This window comes from Sebastes fasciatus, chromosome 15 (genome assembly GCF_043250625.1).
Source record: "Sebastes fasciatus isolate fSebFas1 chromosome 15, fSebFas1.pri, whole genome shotgun sequence".
Classification (NCBI taxonomy): domain Eukaryota; kingdom Metazoa; phylum Chordata; class Actinopteri; order Perciformes; family Sebastidae; genus Sebastes; species Sebastes fasciatus.
The window spans coordinates 10,135,426-10,155,511 of record NC_133809.1 but is presented as its reverse complement, the minus strand read 5'-3'; the positions used below and the strand labels follow the sequence as shown (position 1 = coordinate 10,155,511).

Sequence of the window (20,086 nt, the reverse complement as noted above, 5' to 3'; positions counted from 1 at the left end):
ATCCAGACAGATATTTTGACTTCATTGTTAAATAAAACTAAGAGCAGGAAGAAGAAGATGTTTTCTAAATTAATTTGGAATGGGGCTTTCATTCATGCACCCAATGTACACTTCAAAACATCCACCAGAAATCCCTAAATGTACAGGGCTGCAAAAGTCTTTACGGGTCCCCGACAGAATTGTAACTGTGAGGTACACAGATCAACATGTACAGTACAGGACAGGAGGGGGAAAACATATTTTGCAGGTTTGATTCATGGTAGAGTTGTGAAATATGTCTTATTTTATGCAAACTTTGCAGCAGAAAAAAGGACAGACCAGCGTACTTTATTTGAGCACTAACTAGTCCAAAAGTATAATACATGTGATGCACTATAGACTTCATTAAATGCACAGATGAGGGAAATCAAAAGTAAAAATCAATTAATTTTCCTTCGTAAATCCTGCACAAAGAAGAGTTTTATAATGAGAAACAGAGATTTTTAATCTTTAACATGTTTCTTAGTGTATTTCTGGTATATGATTACAAATTATAAAGAATAATGTAAAGCATGTTGGAGACATTTTAGACAAGATCTGATCTGTTTTTTGCCACTCAAAGTAGAATATACAGCATTTTGGATAAAGATAATCTATAAGTAAAAGGCATTTCATTCATTTTAGTTAATATCATATGCAATGACTATAATCATTATTATTTGGCTGTAATATGAGCTTTTCATTTAGATAAAAACGATCAGAGATTAATTAAATACACTGATGGGAATAAGCCATTCACCCACTATAAACCAGTGTGTGTCACTGTGTGGTTTCGAGGGGATCCAGCAAGATATTCTATGAGTAAAAGGCATTTTGACACACACTGGTTTATAGTGGGTGATTATTTCTTCCCACCAGCATATTTAATTATTTTTATCTAAATGATAGCTGAGATTACAGGCAAATAATAATGACTATATTAGACATATTGCTTTACATTATTCTTCTGATTATAATATATAAATACACTAAGAAACATGTTTCTAAGAAAAAGAAATCTGTGTTTCTCCTTATAAACCTCGTCTTTGTGCAGGATTTACGAAGGGTATAGGCTAATCAAAATTAATTTAAATTAATTTTATTTTGATTTCCCTCATCTGTGCATTTTATGAAGACTATAGTGCATGACCTTTATATATTTTCCACATTCATTATACTTTTAGACTGGTTAGTGCTCAAATAAAGTACACTCATTTTTTTTTCTGCTCCAAGGTTTACATAAAATAAGACATATTTCACAACTCTACCATGAATCTAACCTGCAAAATGAGTTTTGTTTCCCCTCCTGTCCTGTCCTGTACTGTACATGTTGATCTGTGTACCTCACAGTAAGACATTTTGTTGGGGGACCCGTAAAGACTTTTGCAGCCCTGTACATTAAGTGATTTCTGGTGGATGGCAGAGGAAGATGTTTTTTAAATTAATGTTGAATGGGGCTTTCATTCATGCACCCAATCTACACTTCAACCATACACACTATAGTGCATGAACGCTTTATATATTATACTTTTGGTCAAGTTAATGCTCAAATAAAGTACACTGGTCTGTCCTTTTTCTGCTGCAAGGTTTGCATAAAATAAGCCATGCATATTTCACAACTCTACCCAAATCCCCTAAATTTACAGGGCTGCAAAAGTCTTTATGGGTCCCAAACAAAATAAATACATCCATTAAAAAAATCGATCCATTCTTATTTAGAGGATGCACTCATGATGTGATTTGTGTGAATGTGAATGTTTGTGGTTTTGGGAGCCCCTGGGTTAAAGGGAGAAGGAGAGAGGAGAGAGGAGAGGGAGGAAGGGAGGAGGTAGAGGAGTGGACAGACTCTGGTAGTGGAGGGGGAGGCGTTTTGCTCGGCTGAGACAGGGAGTGAACGAGCAGAGAGGGAGAGAGAAACCAGCGGATCTGGCCCTTTAAATCACCAATACAGCAGCGCATTCGGAGGTGAGTTTTGGAGATATTGGGGTATTTGTTCCTATAGCCTGTGTATAATAATAACTGTAACGCGTCTGTCTGTGCGCCTCTCTGCAACACCCTGCAGCTCCTCCTGCAGCGAGAGAGAGGAGCTTCATCTGTGTCACGAATCCGGTTTTCCCCAGCCCTTTAGCCGGCAGAGAGGGTGGGGAGGACCGGGGACAGGGTCAGTGGAAGATTTTCCTACAACAAGCTCAGGCTGGACTCTTGAGGACGCACAAAAAAATGGATTTTTTTGCTATGCAATTTGCATAATAGCGGATCATAAAAGCATGCACTCCTGCAGTCTTGTTGCTCCATTGTGGCTGGATGTGGTTGATATATTGAGCTGCTGGAGAGCTCCAAACATGTCACCACCCTGCTCCCACAGCTAACTAACAGTCAGGGCCTGTTTTGCAGACCTGAAGCTGGTCTAGTCTAGTCTAGGTCTCCACTCTGGAGGAAAATGTCTCTCTGGTGGTTTTGATAATGTGCACAAGGTCCAGCCTGTCTGTGCTTTGCGCGCACTGTGTGTGGAGAGCCATGGAGAGAGAGAGAGAGAGGACATGCTGTTCTATCCATCAAAAAATGCCCGCATTGTGTTTTTCACACAGCAAGCTGGGCCTGTAGCACGGAGGACATGGATCCGTGCTACAGGCCTGAACCAGAGCTCAGGAGCTGAGCTGGATCAATAAGGATTCATGCTGGTTTTATGCGCGTCTTGAGAGCTGCTGTGGAGCTCACACTGACTGACTGGCTGGCTGAGGCCTGTCCAGCTCTGGTGATGTGTTTTTATAGGTCCAGACACAAGACAGATAAGATAAGCTTGCATGTACATGTTTGCCTTTTCTGTGCAAAGAAAATGTTTTCAATTTTTTTTTCTTTTTTTCAAGGCTGTTTTAATATATGCAATCCACTGTTTGTAATTACAACAGTCTATAAACCAACTTGTAAGTACAGTAGATGAGCTTTACAGAGAAACCCATCAAGTACACTAGAGAGAAAACAACCTCAACATCCAAAACCAAAACAAAACCAAGCTCTGGTGATGTTTTTATAGGTCCAGACACAAGACAGATAAGATAAGCTTACCGTATATATGTTTGCCTTTTCTGTGCAAAGAGAAGTGTTTTCAATTTGTTTTTTCTTTTTATATATATATACTGTATTTTTTCCCTTTTTTCAAGGCTTTTTTCATATATGCAATCCACTGTTTTTTAATTACAACAGTCTATAAACCAACTTTTAAGTAGATGAGCTTTACAGACAAACCCATCAAGTACACTAGAAAGAAAACAACCTCAACATTCAAAACCAAAACAAAACCAGGAAAATAAATAATAATAATAATAATAATAATAATGACAAATAGAAAGAATAGAGTTAAAAAACAAAACAATATAGCAAACAAAAAAAAACACACATTTGTTTTCAATTTTGGGGGCGTAAAAGGAGAGAAATGTGACTGTGGAGAGGCAGAAACTCATATTTGTGCTGGTTTTTTTTAAGTGCACATGAAGCTTCCTTCTCTGAGCAGCAGCCATAGCAGAAAGTTTGAAAAATCAACAGGCTGAAGAAATCAAGGCACTCTGTTTATAATATCACTGAAGTAATTTAGGTGATATATTTATGAATTTTACTGTCTATGCGAGTTGTATTTGAGAAAAATGTGCACATTTCTGATCAAAACCATCATTTGCATCTGAACGTTCGTGTTAAAAAAAACAGCAAAGATCTAGTTTGCAAAAGGTACAACAGCTTGTAAACAAAGTGTTGTCACCTCGTTTCTATATTTGCCCACTTCTCCTGTTAGAAAGGGTGCTATACTTTGAGTATTTTTAGAGGGGTTTGACAACAAAATCCTTTAATAAGCTTTTTGTTTTTTGTTGCTGCTGTTGTGGATTCAATCTGTGGTAGTTATTCAGGCTGTAGTGTGTGATGCTTACTTGGTTTATTGTTATTGTGAGTTGTTGTTGTTCATATCTATATTCTTCTGGAAGGCTGTCAGTGAGGTGTCTCCTCAAACGTGAGAATGAGGACGTATGTTTTTACGGAAAGGTTGTTTGTCTCTGTGTTTGTATGTGTACACTTAGTATTGAACACATTTTAGGGACAGACATCTGTTCACACAATCGCCTCCTATTTGGCGACAAAGATCAGATGAGGTCAACCTTTACATTTAAGGGTTTTGGTTAAGGTTAGGGTTACATTGTGGTCAGGGTTGGGTTTATGCATGCAGCGGACTGTAGGCTATAGTGTTAGGGTCAATTTATCACAAGGGCCAATACATATACTTTTTACTATTAAAAGCAGGGTTGGTAATCTTGAGAGAAATGAACAAGAGTGCACTAGATTTTTAAAAATGATCCAACCGAAAAACCGAGCCCAGTGTCGCCAACTCTTTTCCAATGAAAGCAGCACTAGCTCCACAAGTCCCTAAATCTAGAGGAAAAAGTCGCCAAGTCAGCAACAATGACAGTCCGTCACTTCAGGTCTCCCTTCAACCACTCCCGAAAAATAACCTTACGAACGTAAACAACGAACATGGCTTTTGTTAGTAGTCACACCTGTCAAGCTATAGCAGCTCGTGGTTTATTACAGTCCTGCTACAACCACAGATACTCTTTTTTTGTCAGATTATTTGATTTATTGATTGCTGTCAGGATGTAATGAGAATTTCAAAAAAATATAACAAAAAATCTTTCTAAAATCGTTAGCAAGTCTACCTTTAAAAGCATCTTTTAATAAGGAGTGCCATAATTTATGAGGGAGATGCATCATTAATAGGTTACTTCTGAATACTTGTTGCTCTGTTTTAATGGTAAAGAACCCCAAATGATAATTGTGTGTTAATTGTCTGAACTAGTGAGGAAGTATGTTTCTAGAACGCCATGTATCTTGACACAAATGTATTCCCTGATAATGTAAGTATTGATACTCAGAACCAGACTTTAACAGTATCGATACTCCCACCTCTAATCCCTAATCTACAATTCATCAAAAACAAGTTTGCATGTGTGAGAGAGAGAACAAAATACACAGAAAAGGGGACAGAAAGAAAAAGAAACCCACTAAAATGGGGGACATTTTGCCTCTAAGGGTCTAGTTGGGATTAGGATTTGGGCTCAGGGTTAAGATTAGGATTAGGAGTAGTTTGGGTGACAATCAATAAATGTCCTCAAAAGTATAATAATACAAATGTGTGTGCAGAGAGAGAGAATTTCATCAGGTGTTATAATGTAAATCTATTCAGTCCCTTCTCTCTCTCTCTCTCTCTCTCTCTCTCTCTCTCACACACACACACACACACACACACACACACAAAGGCCCTAATTACAGACGTGAATCTGTGAGCTACTCCACAGTAGGAGTAATTAAAGCAGGACTCTCCTCCCGGGAGAGAGGGCGACAGACAGACAGAGACAGAGTGAGAGACGCTGAGTCGTAACATGCTCACAGTGATGTACTTGGATGAGTGAGGTGCGTTTTGATCACTGGTGGAGGGGAAACCTGAACGCTGTGGTGCTAAAAGAACGTGTAAAAGAAAGAAACTGGAGGCTTATAGATGAATCTTTGACAGCTCAGGTCAAGCGAGGACTTCCTCTTTTTTTTGGATCAGCAATGCAGGAATGTCCTTGTTGGTTAAGTGGTGAAGGAAAATGAAGTTGTGATGACAGATGTTGTAATATGAATGATGAGGTGGATCATGACAGTTTGGTACTGAAGCAAATTTCACCCTCATGATCTCTAAAAAATCTTATTGAAATATGAAAACTTTTAATTTGGTCTTCTTGAGATCTTTCCAATTGAAGTCAGCAGGTATCCAGACTCAAAATTGTATAAGAATGACTGTTTTACTGTTGTAATATTGACATTCACACTTCAGCTAGTCACTAAAACAACAAAAATCTCTGTCCCAGTTTTGTGTATCGTGACATGAAACATTTTTTAGAAGCCAAAATGGATAAAACTAACATGTTTAAATGTATAAAACGTTTGCCTGTCTGTAACCTAACTGTGTCACCAGCAGCCATCTCACCTGCTCTCCTTCTTTTACAGAGACAAGCCAATGTGAGCTCAGCTGCAGTCCGGCTCTGTCGTCTTGACTTGGCAACTGTTTTTCTCCACTGCTCAGATCTCCATCCAGTCACGTTTGTGTTCAGAGAGAGTCCCATCAGGTAAACGCATCTAACAGTTACATGTCTTAAGTTGTTAAGTAAAGCTGCAGCCTTAGTTATACTGTGCTTATCACCTCCATAAACTATATTTGGATTATGAAACTGACACATTTCTGTCGTTAGTAGTGTTGCACCACCATGTAGTCACCTCACGGTGGTGCTATAACTCTACAACCGAGGCCACACAGTCTTCAAAATGACTTAAAGGGTGATTCAGCTCATAAATCAGTGCAGTATAAAAGCAATGGTCATATATAGTAAACACAGAAGCTATTGCAAATCATCATTTAATTGTTTGCTATTAATCAATATAATCAATCAATATCCCACATTAGTAAATGCATCCTGCAGAATACTCCTGTATATGCTCCTGGAAGAAGTGTACTTTTAAAAATATCAATACCAAAATGTAAAAATGTGCCATTACAAATAAAAGTACAGAATGAAGAAACTTAAACTTAAAGGACCAGTGTGTGGGATTTAGGGGGATCCAATGGCAGAAATGGAATATAATAATAATAACTGTTTTATTCAGTGTTTAATCACCTGAAAATTACAGTTGTTGTGTTTTCGTTATCTTAGAATGAGCCGTTTATATACGGAGAGGGTCATCTCTTCACGGAGCCGGCCGTCATGTTTATACAGTAGAACGGGAACCCCAACCCAGCACTGATTTTTATAGGGCCGTTCATGTTTTCGTGTCGGCCACCGTACACATTTGGCACAAGTTTCAGCTGGTTACAATGTCTGATTAGCAAACATGTTTTTACTCTCTCTCTCTCTCATTCAGTTTTCTCCTGTGTTGGTGTATTCTGATGGATCAGTATGTCTACCACTAATAATATCGCCCAGGCCAGGAAACTGGTGGAACAGCTGAGGATTGAGGCAGGGATTGAACGCATTAAGGTAGGACGGATAGTTTACCTCCATGCATGCTGTATGTGTGATCGTGATTATTCATCCGCATCTGATCTGTTCTCTCCTTTCTCTTTCTTCTCCTCCTCTTTTCCCCTAAATGTCCACCCCATTTAAATCCCTCACCTTCTTCTCACCTCACCTCTCCCTCTCTCCCGACAGGTGTCTAAAGCAGCAGCAGACCTGATGAGTTACTGTGAGCAGCACGCTCGTAGCGACCCTCTGCTGGTCGGGGTTCCCACCTCCGAAAACCCTTTCAAGGACAAGAAGCCCTGCATCATCCTATAGCCGCGCTACGCTCCATTCACATACACCCATGCACATACAGACACACTTAAAGAAATGCACACATTCAGTACTTCAATTGATCCCCAGACACACACACACACACACACACACACATGCAAACACACACTTCAAGCCCATCTAGCACACACTCCCAAAATAGCCACTCTGGAAAAGCGCCATACCCCGGAGCCACAGCTAGGGGGCAGGTATCTTGTTGTCTCTGTGGCTGACATCAGTATATCACTGAGTATGATCCAAGGTGCTTTTGGTAATATTCACATGTGCTGGTAAATTAACTCTACAAGTGTCAGCTTAACTTTTCAAAAGGGATTTGGACATTAATAATCAGCAGGATTTTTTTGTTCCTTCTTTTGTCATGAAGTGAGGGGTTGGGTGCCATAGGCAAGGAGTGGGAGGATGCATGTGAGCAACAGAAATGGGCGGCAGGCTCTGCTGCCAAACACGACCTGATGTCCCATTAAAAGCTCAATACAAGCTTTTTATTGTGGGAGTTGAAAAGGTCTGCCCACGAGCCTGCCTGTGCTAAATCATGGCGGGTAATTTTGGAGCGAGTGGCTAAAGCCTTTGCCTTCTATCGGGCTAGCATGTTCCCACCCAAAAAACCTGTTTCAACAGACCTTCTCTGCCTGTGGCCTCACTGCGGCCGTCTGGCCAAACCTCCAGCTGTGCCAACCTGTACAGAAAGTCGTCTCTAGATGCTGATCTGCCGTCACCGATCCCACCGCAGTTCATTATAGCTGCTCTTTGGTTGAAATCGATGTCTAAACTGACCTCAGATCTGCACCTATGAGGGGAACATGCTCTACACAGAACTCAAGCTATTAACCCTGGACGTTTACTGCATTTTTCTTAAGAAATACTTGTTTGTGAACTGTACGTTTTGATATTTTGTTGAAGCTTAACAGAAAAGATAATACTGTATTTTTTGTTTTTAATTATTGTTTTGCTTTGACATAGGTGTTGCCTCTGGCTGATCAGGTTTCTCTTCCCGTCTGGCGTTAAATGCTAGTGTTAATGAAACGACAGGAGATCTGGTTGTAAGCCAGGGGTAATACCTAGAACCAGACACCTGCTAGGATCTTAAACAAAAGTTTCTACTGTACATCAAGCCTCCCTGTGCTTTACCCTGAGAGAGGGCGAGGTCGCAGCCCGAGAACCAATCTGCAAGGACTGCAAGGCTGGAGGAGAAAACCCCAAACTTTAGAAGTTAAAGCTGTCCCGAAAAGTGGAAATGAAGCTTTCCATTTCCTACTTTCTCCGCTTATGTTTGATCCTTTTGATTGGCAGTTTTCATAAGGTGATGGGTAGAGATATATTGCATTGGATAGTGGATGTTTTGTTTGCCTCTATAATAGAGGAAGTCTTTCTTTAAATCTAAAATAAAACAAATATGACCTGGCTTTATTACCAGTCTTTAAAGTCCCCAGTCGACCCAGTAGAAGCTTCAATGTGAGCTCAAACTGGTCAGGGGACTGGATCAGTAAGAGCCAGCAGCAGTTCCCCTCTCGGTTTCCTCCGTCCTCCTCTCCTCCACAACGCTCCTCCTCTCTGACAAACCAAACTTGATTGTAAAAGCTGAAGATGAAGTGAAAAAAAAAATGAAGTCAAGAGAAACAAACTAAGTGTATAAACTTTCTTTCAGACGTGTGCAGAAGTGATAAGTTGAAGAGTAGCTGTTTTGGGTTTATTTTTGAGTTTCTTCTTTCTATGGAGTCCATGGAACCTGGTCAGTTGAGTATTACCCTGTACAGTGTTTGTAAGATACAAAATCTAAACACAGAAAAACCCTTCTGTGGATGTTGGATTTTTTTTTTAGTACTACTTATTCTGTTCTGTCAGTCAGGATCATGTCTGTCTTCATTTCTTCTTCTTTTGTTTTGTCATTCAGGTTGTGAGGCTGGCGATAGTAGAGGATGGTTTTAACCACAAATACAAACACCTGATAGAAACAACTGTTAGGTTTAGGATCCTGTTAGAGGATGAATCAACATCGGACCTCATTCCAGTGGCAACCTCCTGATCTATCCTTTAACACCAGAGCAGCCCACAGTTTTTATCAAGTGTTGGTTTTGGTGGGCGACAGGCAACTAGGACAACATGCACATAACACACACTCTCTCTTACTGTTTTTCGTTTAAGGTTTGATTGTCAGAGGTCAAAGTTTAAAGGAGCGGCAAGGCTGGGCATTTAGAGCTGCTTTTGACGGTTAATTGCTGAAAGCGGGGAGCTTTGTGCCATCATATTTACATTTGAGCATTTAGCCGAGGCTTTTGTCAGGAGTAACGTACAGTGACAGGGCAGGGTGGAGTCTTTTGGACGGGACTTATGGCTGCTGATGGATTGTCAGGGGAGTTGAACCCACTGCTTTTCTGTTCTCTAATCACTAGGTCAATATGAGCCACCTGCTGCACTGACTTGTGGGAGTCTGCAGTTTTTCTGGAAGCGGTGAGAGGTGAGCAGTTGTTTGTTTGCACAATCTGCTGGGGACACCTTTTAAAAATACCCACATTAAGAAGTTAATGGTGTATTTAGTCCTGCAAGTGTTATTTTCTTTATACAAAATTTGTAGCTCCACTTTTTCTGCGGTATTGTGACAGAATATTTAAAAGAAATATCTTGAAATGTGGCACCCTCGACCAATTTATGAACTTGTTTTTGAAGGTATAGTTTGACATTTTGGAAAGTTCTTCACTTACTTGCTGAGAGTTAAAAGACAAGATTGGTTAGAGGGAAACAGCTACTGTATTTACATAGAGAGCGGGTCCTCTTCACGGAGTCCACCATGTTGGACAAATCAAATACTGGCTCTTGAGAGAGTCTTTTGTGTTTTTACGTTACCTGAAGGCCACCGTAGTTCTCTGACAAGCTTGTGAAACTGCGATAACGTGGGCCGCTGAGTGTAAAACCATGGTACCGCCAGCCACCGTCTGACTTCTGTTGCTCCTAAAGTAGTGTTATTATGGTAAGGATGGCCTCTGAGCGAGGCGAACGGCGTTACCACGGTTTTGCAATCGGCGGCTCACGTTACCGCAGTCTTGGAAAGGGAGGAGTGAGCGGAGGGGTACTTGGTTGCAATCTGCAACCACACCACTAGATGCCGCCAAATCCTACACGCTGTACCTTTTATCTGTTGTGGTTTTGCGTGGGGTTGAGCATTAGAGGTGCTGGTAGGTGGATCTTGTTACCTTTGGACAGAGCCAGGCTTTATATTTCTCCATTTCCAGGCTTTATGCTAAGCTAAGCTAACAAGCTGCTGGCTTTAGCTTCATATTTACCCTACAGACATGAAAGTGATCTCCAATCTTCTCATCTAACTCTCAGCAAGAAAGCAAATACGCGTGTTCCCTAAAATGTGAAAAATACAACTTTACAATTCAAATCAAGGCTAAACTGCTAATTAGCATCCCTGCTTGTTCACTGTAGGCGATGGTTCTTGGTACAAAGCCCTGCTTGAGCTCTCATTTGCCTTTGTTCCAAACACAGAGGACAGGCGGTTCCCAAAGTACAGAGAGAGAGAGCCGGAGCTGGAGAAAGGCCATGGAGAGGGCTGACGGTGTGCATGTGTGTGTGTGTGTGTGGGTGCCGGGTGTAGCTGAAAAGGATGATTTGGCAGAGCAGTAGGCGGAGAAGAGAAAATAGAGGCGCACGCATTGGTGTGTGCATTTTGTGAGTGTGAGAGAGACACACACTCACACACACACACAGTGCCTCCAGTGCTGTGCAGAGCGTGGTATAGTAATGTTACAGTACTGCAATTCCAGGTTAGGGTGAGTCTGACCGGAGGAGAGGTCATGTGACACTGTCTGAGTCAGATCAGCATGTTTGGCCCTCCACTCGCTCTTTATATATCCGTCAGATGCCAGAGTGGTAATGGATTCTGTCACAAGCTAAAGTCAGTTGACGTGTGGGAAGCTATTTTTTAATGTGATGACCAATAATAACCCCCAAACAACCCACGAAGCTGACTTCTTTTTCTGTTTAGCTCTATCTGTGCCTGACTCAGCTACATTGTATTAGCTGCAGTTTATTTTCATCACTCATTAAAGCCTTAGAGACCTAAAGCAATAGTTTGACATTTTGGGAAAAATACGCTTATTCGCTTTTTGCAGAGAGTTAGATAAGAGGATCGATACCACTCTCATATTTGTCTGTTCAATATGAAGCCAGTTAGCTTAGCTTAAAGACTGGAAGCTGGTGAAACAGCTAACCTGAATCTAAGCTCACCAATGAACAGGCTTCATCTCACTGTGAGTCTTGTCTTCACCGTGAAGTTGATAGGCAACCAACTGATGCTCCATGTTGCTAGCATATAGACGCTTCTCCACTTCCTCCCACTGTACAAAAGTGAAGCCAAAATATCCCGGATACGGGAGCTGAATCAGGGTATCGAGGTCCCGCCCGAGCCAATAACGACCCGAACACGGCTACAGCTTGTTAACGTGAGCCACCTAGCTGCTACTTTAGCACCACGGTAGCTGTTTAGCTAGAAAGACGCAACAACTAACCACAATATCTCTATAACTACATTTATAATCAAACTGACACATGTTCTATTAAACAGACTCGTGACGGTTATGGAAAGTTAAAGTTACGTCTCCTCTCTCGTGTAAATCTCGAGCCTCCGGCTGCGAATACTTCACTCAGAGCAGCTGTCAATCATGACGTCTCAGCCCCTTTTTAAAGCATCAAATAACTAATTAAAACCAAATTTATCAGAAAATTAACACTTGAACATACATCAGCGTGATAAAAACTACCTAAAATGACAGAAACCTTCTTTAGCAAAAATGTATTTGACGTTTACTTTGAGTTTTTAGTTTGGCCCATGTCCCATCCGCTAACATGGAGGGGGCGGGGTTTATGACCTATACTGCAGCCAGCCACCAGGGGGCGATCGAGATGTTTTGGCTTCACTTTTGGGGAGCTGTCATGTCGTCCATCTTCACAGTCTATGGTTTCTAGTCCTTAAGCTAAGCTAACCAGCTACTGGCTGTAGCTTCATATTAGCAAACAGACATGAAAGTCCTCTCATCAAACTTTCAAGAATGAATCCATTAAGTTCTCAAAATGTCATACTATTCCTTTAAATTAAATAAATCCCTTTATCTAAGATGGTTCGACCTGATTTAGGCTGATGAATGGTGATCTTTCATCAAAATTTAAAAAAAAAAGGAAAAAAAAGGAAAAAAAAGAGCTGAAGAAATATAATAACTATACAAACAGAAACCTGAGTGCAAACTGCAGTGACAGGAAGTAACTCAGAATAAATGATCTGGGGTAATAAGTCATTGTTAGTGTTCAGGAAAAGAAAGGCAGTTCCTTGTAATTTCTTTGCAAGGTGCAGCTAAAGAAGAATCACATAAAACAAGCATGCATATCAGCGCACACACACACACATACACACACTGATGTTGTCCTGGAGATGTCTGACAGATGCTATTTTTTATCATTATTGTTTTTTTCAATCATTCCATAGCTGGTTGTGGGCTTAAAATCAGAGATAGCCGGCCTAAATTGCTGGTTTGGCTGAGCATTTGTCTGATTGGTTGGTTGTTAGTTTGCCTTATAGTGGCGTATATTGTGTTAATGCTGGTCTTGGGGTTATCAGATCAACAGAATGAACCGTGTTAAAGTAGAAGAACATGTGGCTCGAGATGGAAATCCACTGGTGTTGTGATGCAAAGCGAGCCCGGTGAAATTAATTTCAGGTCATGGTGGGGAGAGTTGAGGCTCCCCACTGGCGGACTTTGAAATCAAACGTCACTGAATCGGCTCTGAGCCCTTCCCGAGACTCATCTTTTGTGTTCTGATCTCCTGTGTATGCATACAGTATATGTATCTTTTTGCCTTGATTGATTATGAAGAAAATATATCTATTTTTTGTAACTGTTCTCTGATGTGCCATAACTCATGTTTTCTTGCACACTGTTAATATTTTGTGGATATTGCTGTTAAAAAGATGATATTGAGAAGTAGATAACATTAATAAAAAGATGATATAATAACACATTCTCTTGTGGTATTTTTAACACGGCTCTATGGATGGCAATGTCGGTTGGTCCAGACTGAAATATCTAAACAACCATTGGATGCAATGCTATGAAATACAGACATTCATGGTTCCTGCAGGATGAACCTAAAGACTTTGGTGATCACCTGACTTTTCATCTAGCGCCACCGTGAGGTTGACATTTGTGGTCCAACCACAACTTTAAGCATTATGCACACAGTGGTCCGGATCTTACCTTCGTAATTGTGGAAGTAGCTTTAAACGTATAGTTTTTTGGCACAATGCTTGACTAACGTTGTCCAAACGCCATAGCTGTCTGTTGCTTTACGAGCGCCGGAAGTGATTTGGCTGGCTCATTCGAAATGCAAAAGTGAGTGTGCATATAGCTTATTCACTTATGCTGTGTCCCATTTGAGCTGGAAAGTCGGATTTCCAAGTTCCGAGTTGGAAATTTCAACTGGAACGCGCCCCTGAAGTTGGATTTCCAAATCGGAAAGTCGGACGAACCTCGCCAATCCCGACCTCAAAATCCAAGATGGTTGCTCCGTGCATCAACATTTATTAGCACTTCTTCTGTTTCCGAAGTAAATGAAATAAACGCATATTTAGACCACAAATGCAAGTTGATGATCATAAAATGCTGTACACACATTCATGGCCCCCTCAGGATGTTTTGTAACAATATTGATGATCCCTTAACTTTTCCTCAAGCGCCATCATCTGGTCAAACTTTTGATTTGTCCGATACTGTGGTTTGTGATCAAATACCTGCATGACATTCCCACCGGCCTCAGCTGTTTATGTGTTTACTGCTAATTAGCAATTGTTGCTAAATGTTGCATCTGTATGTTAACCAATGGCCATGTGGGGATTGAAATACTGTGCATTGACAAAATAACAACACATCCATTTAAATGAGGTTAAAGGAACCCAACACTGAGAATCATTGTGTTTTCGTTAGCTTAGAATAAGCCTGTCATATCTACATATGAGCAGGTCCTCTTCACAGAGTCCACCATGTTGCTCCATCATGTTTCTGCAGTAGCCCAGAACGGACAAACCAAACACAAGCGAGAGCCGTTCTCGTTTTTATGTTACCTTAAGAACCGCCGTCTGAGTGAAGTGAGTGGCATATCACGGTTTTGCACTCTGCGACTCACGTTACCGCAGTCTTGGAAAGGAAGGAGTGAGCGGAGTGGTACTCAGTTGGTTGCAATCTGCAATCACACCACTAGATGCCACTAAATCCTACACGCTGTCCCTTTAATTACATTCAATGGCATCCATTGGCTGATGCTAGGCATCCATGCTTGTTTGGTTTTCTGGCAGTTCTGCATTAGTCAAATATATCTGAGTTTTAAGATTGATTCTTAATTAATTAAGTAAGTAATTAATTCATTATTTACGACACCGCAAAAGTACAGTTTCACAGAACCATCCACCAGCAAGGCTGGAAACACCTACTCTTGTGCATTTTTAGCTGCAGTTTTTTTAATATATTTTCTGTGTTTTTCTTTTTCTTTCTCTGAGTAGGAGGGTCTGGCTTTTTTCTCACCTCAATTGTACACGATGCACATGGACACACATGCTCCCTGGCCTTCTATGGGTACATAGTGTGCAGTGCAAAGATGAAAACTTGTTGCAACAAACAAGACACAACAAAGAACAGAGTAAACATGCCAGGTAAAGCTCTGGGTCAGTTAACAGGAATGTCATTGTTATAAGTCCTCTGGCTGTCCCTCTCTGAGCCCTTTGAAGCTCTGCCTCGAGTCACGAGTCTCCTCCAAGTTACAAACCATACCCCTCCCCACCTAACCCCCTCTGCAAGTCGAAACCAATCAGATTTAGGGTGGAAGTACCACAGCCAATCAGAAGTCAGTCCCCACACTATCCACACCCCTGTCCAGCTGGTGGTAAACAAACGGGAGGACCATGTGCCTGAATGTTCCCACTCTGCTGTACTGCAATCAGAGCTGTGACCAGACATGTGAGAGCGGAGGGTGGGGTGGGAAGCAAAACAGGGTGAAAGGAGGGCAGAGGGGAAGATGAACCACTTGTACTGTGTTACAGGAACAACTTGCTACCCGATCATGTGGAGATACCGAGGCATGGGTGGGGTTACGGCCCTATCTCTCAGCCCTCTGGAACATGCATCTGCAGGTTTAGCTCCAATTTGTGATGTGAAACATGTACACAACTGGAATGCAAAGGGAGAAATTAATACGTTTGAGCAGGCAACTTGAATCCTTCCTGCAGCTTTTCCTCCTCCTCCTCCCACCCTCGGCTTCTTAACTTGTAGGGACAGTGGGTCTGCATCAGCTTGTTTTGCCTGTTTGCTCCAACAAAGAGTTTCAGTCTCCACCCCAGTTTCTCCCTCTGACTAACTTAACAACAAGGAAGCTTACCAGCCGGTTTGTAAAGAGGCTCTGCTGTCAACGACAAAGACTTTGCCCCCAAGTGCACATGTTTTCCATTACCTCAACCCCAAATGTAAACTGTAGTTGCGTAACTCAGCTGTAGCTCCAGTTCCACGATGCAAACAAAGCTTTTGTTTTGAAATTCGAGCATGACGTTCTTGACAAAGAAGTAAAACAATTATGAATACAATCATTTATTAGCACAAAATTCAGCCATAAATAGCTACACAAACAACGGACACAATCAATAAATTACTGGTGTAGCACTGTTCATAGTATTTTAACAGCATTTGATAAAAAAAAAAAAAAGAAGCAGCAGCACTCCTGAAGGCACCAAAGATATAGTCTGTGGTTTCTTTTGCAGCACAATGAGAATTTACAGTCATCAGTTCATTATTCTGTATCCTCCTCTGACCAAAAACATTCATTGCCCACTTTGTTTTGTGGTCCTGAAATGCCGATAAATCCTGTGCGACTTTCAACTCCAACATCATTTCCATTTCAGTTTCCATGGCGACGATTCCTCCGCAGGTTCCGCTGCTTGTTTCCGGAACGCACACGCTCGCCCGCCCAGTCTTTTCTAAAGAAAGACACGAGTATTGTACACGCATACCACACATTCACACGCCTCCTCTCCAAGGACTCTCCCATGTCGGAATGCACAGGAATGTTGGGCATAGTTTCATTACAGCATTCCTGTCCTGTCAAACACACAGGTCTTCCAGGTAATTGGGGTGTGGACACGTTTCTTTCGACGCTGTTATTGATTGTCACACCCCGTACACATTGTAGTAGTCAAACAGAAGCACAAAAGTACATTTAGTTTTACTGACAATGTAAAAACAATGTGGCCTGGATATTTCTGTCTGTATCTTCTGCACAAAGTAGATTTTGTAAACTAGTCTCCACTCTGACTGTTTCACTGAGAGGGAGTCCTTAGTTCCTGCTTGTCATCAGTCAGGATAGCCCGTTCCAGTCCACTCCAGGCCATCCCTGCACGAGCAACAACGGACCCTGAAGTTCATCAGCATCTGAACCCAGAAAGCTCATGTGTTTGTTGGTGTATGTGGGTGCCGGACCCTTCAGCGCTCCTGCAGGACCAGTTCAGGCACCCACTGGTCCAGGCGTCGACTCTCCTGACAGTAGGTCCCCACCTCTTGTAGTCTGCAGTGGTCAGCCTGGGGGTTCTGCACAAAGAAACAAAGACAACATCAAATTCACGATCAGGCTTTACGGTGAATTTGGTCTGCAGAAAGTAAATCACAAGGAAAAGTTGAGAGTAGAAGTTCTCTTAAATAACGCCAAGAATATGAAAGCAACGCTTCAGCTACAGCACTGCATGAGAATAATGTGTAATAATACATTTCCACCTTGGCCTTCCAGTTACATAACAGAAGGCGGCCGTGCTGAGTCAACATACCGTAACCAGCATGCAGTGGAGGTCTCCGTGGTCTTCCTGGTTCCTGTTGGCATCCACGGCACCCAGCAGCTGCTGGAGCCGCTGGACTCCGGAGACTCGCAGGATGGTAATGCCGCTGTCGCAGCAGAAGGACTGCAGCAGGGTGAAGTGGATCTGCAGCGCCACGTCGTCTGCGTCGTCTCCAGCGTCAGCTGCCAGGACGCACAGGACCACGCTGTCTGGGTCTCTGGGGGAGGACGGAGCAAATGAGAAAACTGTGAGTACTTGCACTCATGTGTCTGGGATGGAAGTTATTTTCTGAAATACAAGAGATGCATACACATGCAAACTTAATAGTTTCAACTCACGCATTAAGAAGTTTAGCGGATTCATAAATGCCAACGGTCAGGCAGTCTTGTTTCTGAGCCGTCACCAGCAACTCCTCCAGAGCCAGACCTGCAGACTGCATCCTGAGAGGGGAAGACACAACAATTAACCTTTTTGTATTCTGAAACAGAAAAAAAACCCACCTGCTGCAGTTCTTTAATAAATAGGCCCAATATTGTATTAATCCATTTCATTAACTGCTGTTCAAATAACTTTATCTAATGAGAAACAGAGAGAGAAGCCAGATAAAATGATAATTGCAGTATATCCTCCAGTCCCATCAGTTATGTTGCATACACATACAGTGTATACTGCAGGCTGTGCAACATGCATGCACAGTAAGCCTATTGTGCAAGAAGTAAAACATGAACATTGAGGGTTTATGCACCAACTTTTAAAGTTGCATTATGCTTAGGCTATATCATGCTGTCAAACTTTAGTGAGTTAAATGCATATACAGTATTTGGAGCTGAAAATATCTGCTCTCCAGCCAGATAAAGTCTTAAATTTAAGCTCACACAGTGTGATTTTTTTACCTCACCAGTTCATGCAATGCAAGGGGTCAAGGGACTACTAGATGCATTCCTGTTCAGCACATGATTTCCATCCACATGGCTCGGACAGCTTTAAAACTACAGCTGACAAAGTGCAGAAAACCAACAAATCTCACCTGTTCTCGATGGAGCCGAAGCTTTCCTCTGGAATCATGTTTTCAGGTTGCAAAGATTGATCCCTGTGAGAAAGAGTGTGACAGTATAGTCCCTGTTGGTGTTTGGTATATTCCCTCTCAGTGTGTCTGTAGTGAAGAAGCGTCAGCACCGTTTGTTGTTGGCAACGTTGCGTCTCAGTCTTTATACCGCAGCTGAGAGGAGGCGGAACCGAAACTACCCGAGTTTTGCAATTGGCTCCAAAGAGAAACCATGTGGAGGACCATGTGGAGGACTCGTGTGTTTGCATGTTTGGTTGCACGGAATGATGCGTTTGCACGAGAGGAAGTACATCTGCTTTGTCATTCTGACTTGGTATCTGTAATAAAGCATAATGTCATACTTGCTGGAATATGTTGAGCTGTGCAGTTGTGCAACACGAGCTCCTCGTGTTTCCATAACAAGTTTCTATAACTGGACACCAGTGTTTATGAAATTATGACTGACATCTGGTGGCTGACTGAGGGAAAGAAAAGTCTGAATAATAACCTTCCCCACTGTTGTTATTATTATTATTATTATTATTATTATTATCATTATCATTATTATTATTATCATTATTAATATTATTATTATCATTATTATTATTATCATTATTATTATTATCATTATTATTATTATTTTCCCCTCACATTTCTTTATTCTAGGAATCCTCAGTAATTGTGTGTGAGAATATAACAAAACAGAGCATCATAATAAGGTAATAATCAAAACAGGCATGACTCAAGATAAAAAAAAAAGACAGGAAAAAAGTAGGGCTGTCAATCGATTAAAATATTTAATCGCAATTAATCGTCTGATTGTCCATAGTTAATCACGATTAATCACAAATGAATCCCCCATTTTTTTTATCTGTTTAAAATGTACCTTAAAGGGAGATTTCTCAAGTATTTAATACTCTTATCAACATGAGTGGACAAATATGCTGCTTTATGACAATGTGTGAATATATTTATTATTGGAAATCAATTAAAAACACAAAACAATGACAGATATTGTCCAGAAACCCTCACAGGTACTGCATTTAGCATAAAAATAATATGCTCAAATCATAACATGGTAAACTGCAGCCCAACAGGCAACAACAGCTGTCAGTGTGTCAGTGTGCTGACTTGACTATGACTTGCCCCAAACTGCATGTGATTATCATAAAGTGGGCATGTCTGTAAAGGGGAGACTCGTCGGTACCCATAGAACCCATTTACATTCACATATCCTGAGGTCAGAGGTCAAAGGACCCCTTTGAAAATAGCCATGCCAGTTTTTCCTCACCAAAATTTAGTTTGGAGCGTTATTTAGCCTCCTTCCCGACAAACTAGTATGACATGCTTGGTACCAATGGATTCCTTAGGTTTTTCTAGTTTAATATGATATCTGTACCTTCTCATTCTAAAACTGAACCTGCTACAGCCTCTGACAGACAGTAGAGTCGGTCGGGGTCGCGGGTTTAATCATTTATAAACTTTTGACGGGTCCAAAATTAATACTTTGTTTATCTCTGTGGAAGATATCTGACGTTTGGTTCCCACTTCTAACAAAGATTTTGAGCCAACAGTACAATGACGGAAATGACGAAAATTGGAAAAATGGCTGAGATTGATGGTAAGCGCCCGGCTTGGAATGCAATGGAACGGAGAAGGGAGAGTGCGACATCTAGTGGCTAAATGTTATCAATTGCACCTTTAAGTATATGCACACATTTCTTATTGTTTATAAGTTGGATAGACTCTACTCTATACTGGATATAACTGCACATGCATTTCTATCAGAAA

General features: G+C 41.3%; 2 protein-coding genes across 3 annotated transcripts; one reads left to right on the top strand and one right to left on the bottom strand.

Annotated features, from left to right (window-relative positions):
* Positions 1-1,823: 1,823 nt before the first annotated feature.
* Positions 1,824-13,399, top strand: gng7 (guanine nucleotide binding protein (G protein), gamma 7). 2 transcript variants are annotated; one of them, XM_074660524.1, is made up of 5 exons: positions 1,865-1,983; positions 2,081-2,179; positions 6,052-6,170; positions 6,961-7,076; positions 7,248-13,399. In XM_074660524.1, the coding sequence occupies exons 4-5, from the start codon at positions 6,996-6,998 to the stop codon at positions 7,371-7,373; spliced, it is 207 nt and encodes a 68-aa protein (XP_074516625.1). In that variant the 5' UTR covers positions 1,865-1,983; positions 2,081-2,179; positions 6,052-6,170; positions 6,961-6,995; the 3' UTR covers positions 7,374-13,399. The 2 variants fall into 2 exon arrangements, with proteins under 2 accessions (XP_074516624.1, XP_074516625.1); XM_074660523.1 differs by lacking the exon at positions 2,081-2,179 and having other exon boundaries at positions 1,824-1,983.
* A 2,600-nt stretch (positions 13,400-15,999) lies between these two features.
* On the bottom strand, positions 16,000-18,441 carry LOC141782992 (growth arrest and DNA damage-inducible protein GADD45 beta-like). Its single transcript, XM_074659876.1, has 4 exons — positions 18,278-18,441; positions 17,589-17,690; positions 17,242-17,467; positions 16,000-17,008 (listed from the first exon to the last, which is right to left on the bottom strand). The coding sequence occupies exons 1-4, from the start codon at positions 18,313-18,315 to the stop codon at positions 16,904-16,906; spliced, it is 471 nt and encodes a 156-aa protein (XP_074515977.1). The 5' UTR covers positions 18,316-18,441; the 3' UTR covers positions 16,000-16,903.
* Positions 18,442-20,086: the final 1,645 nt, after the last annotated feature.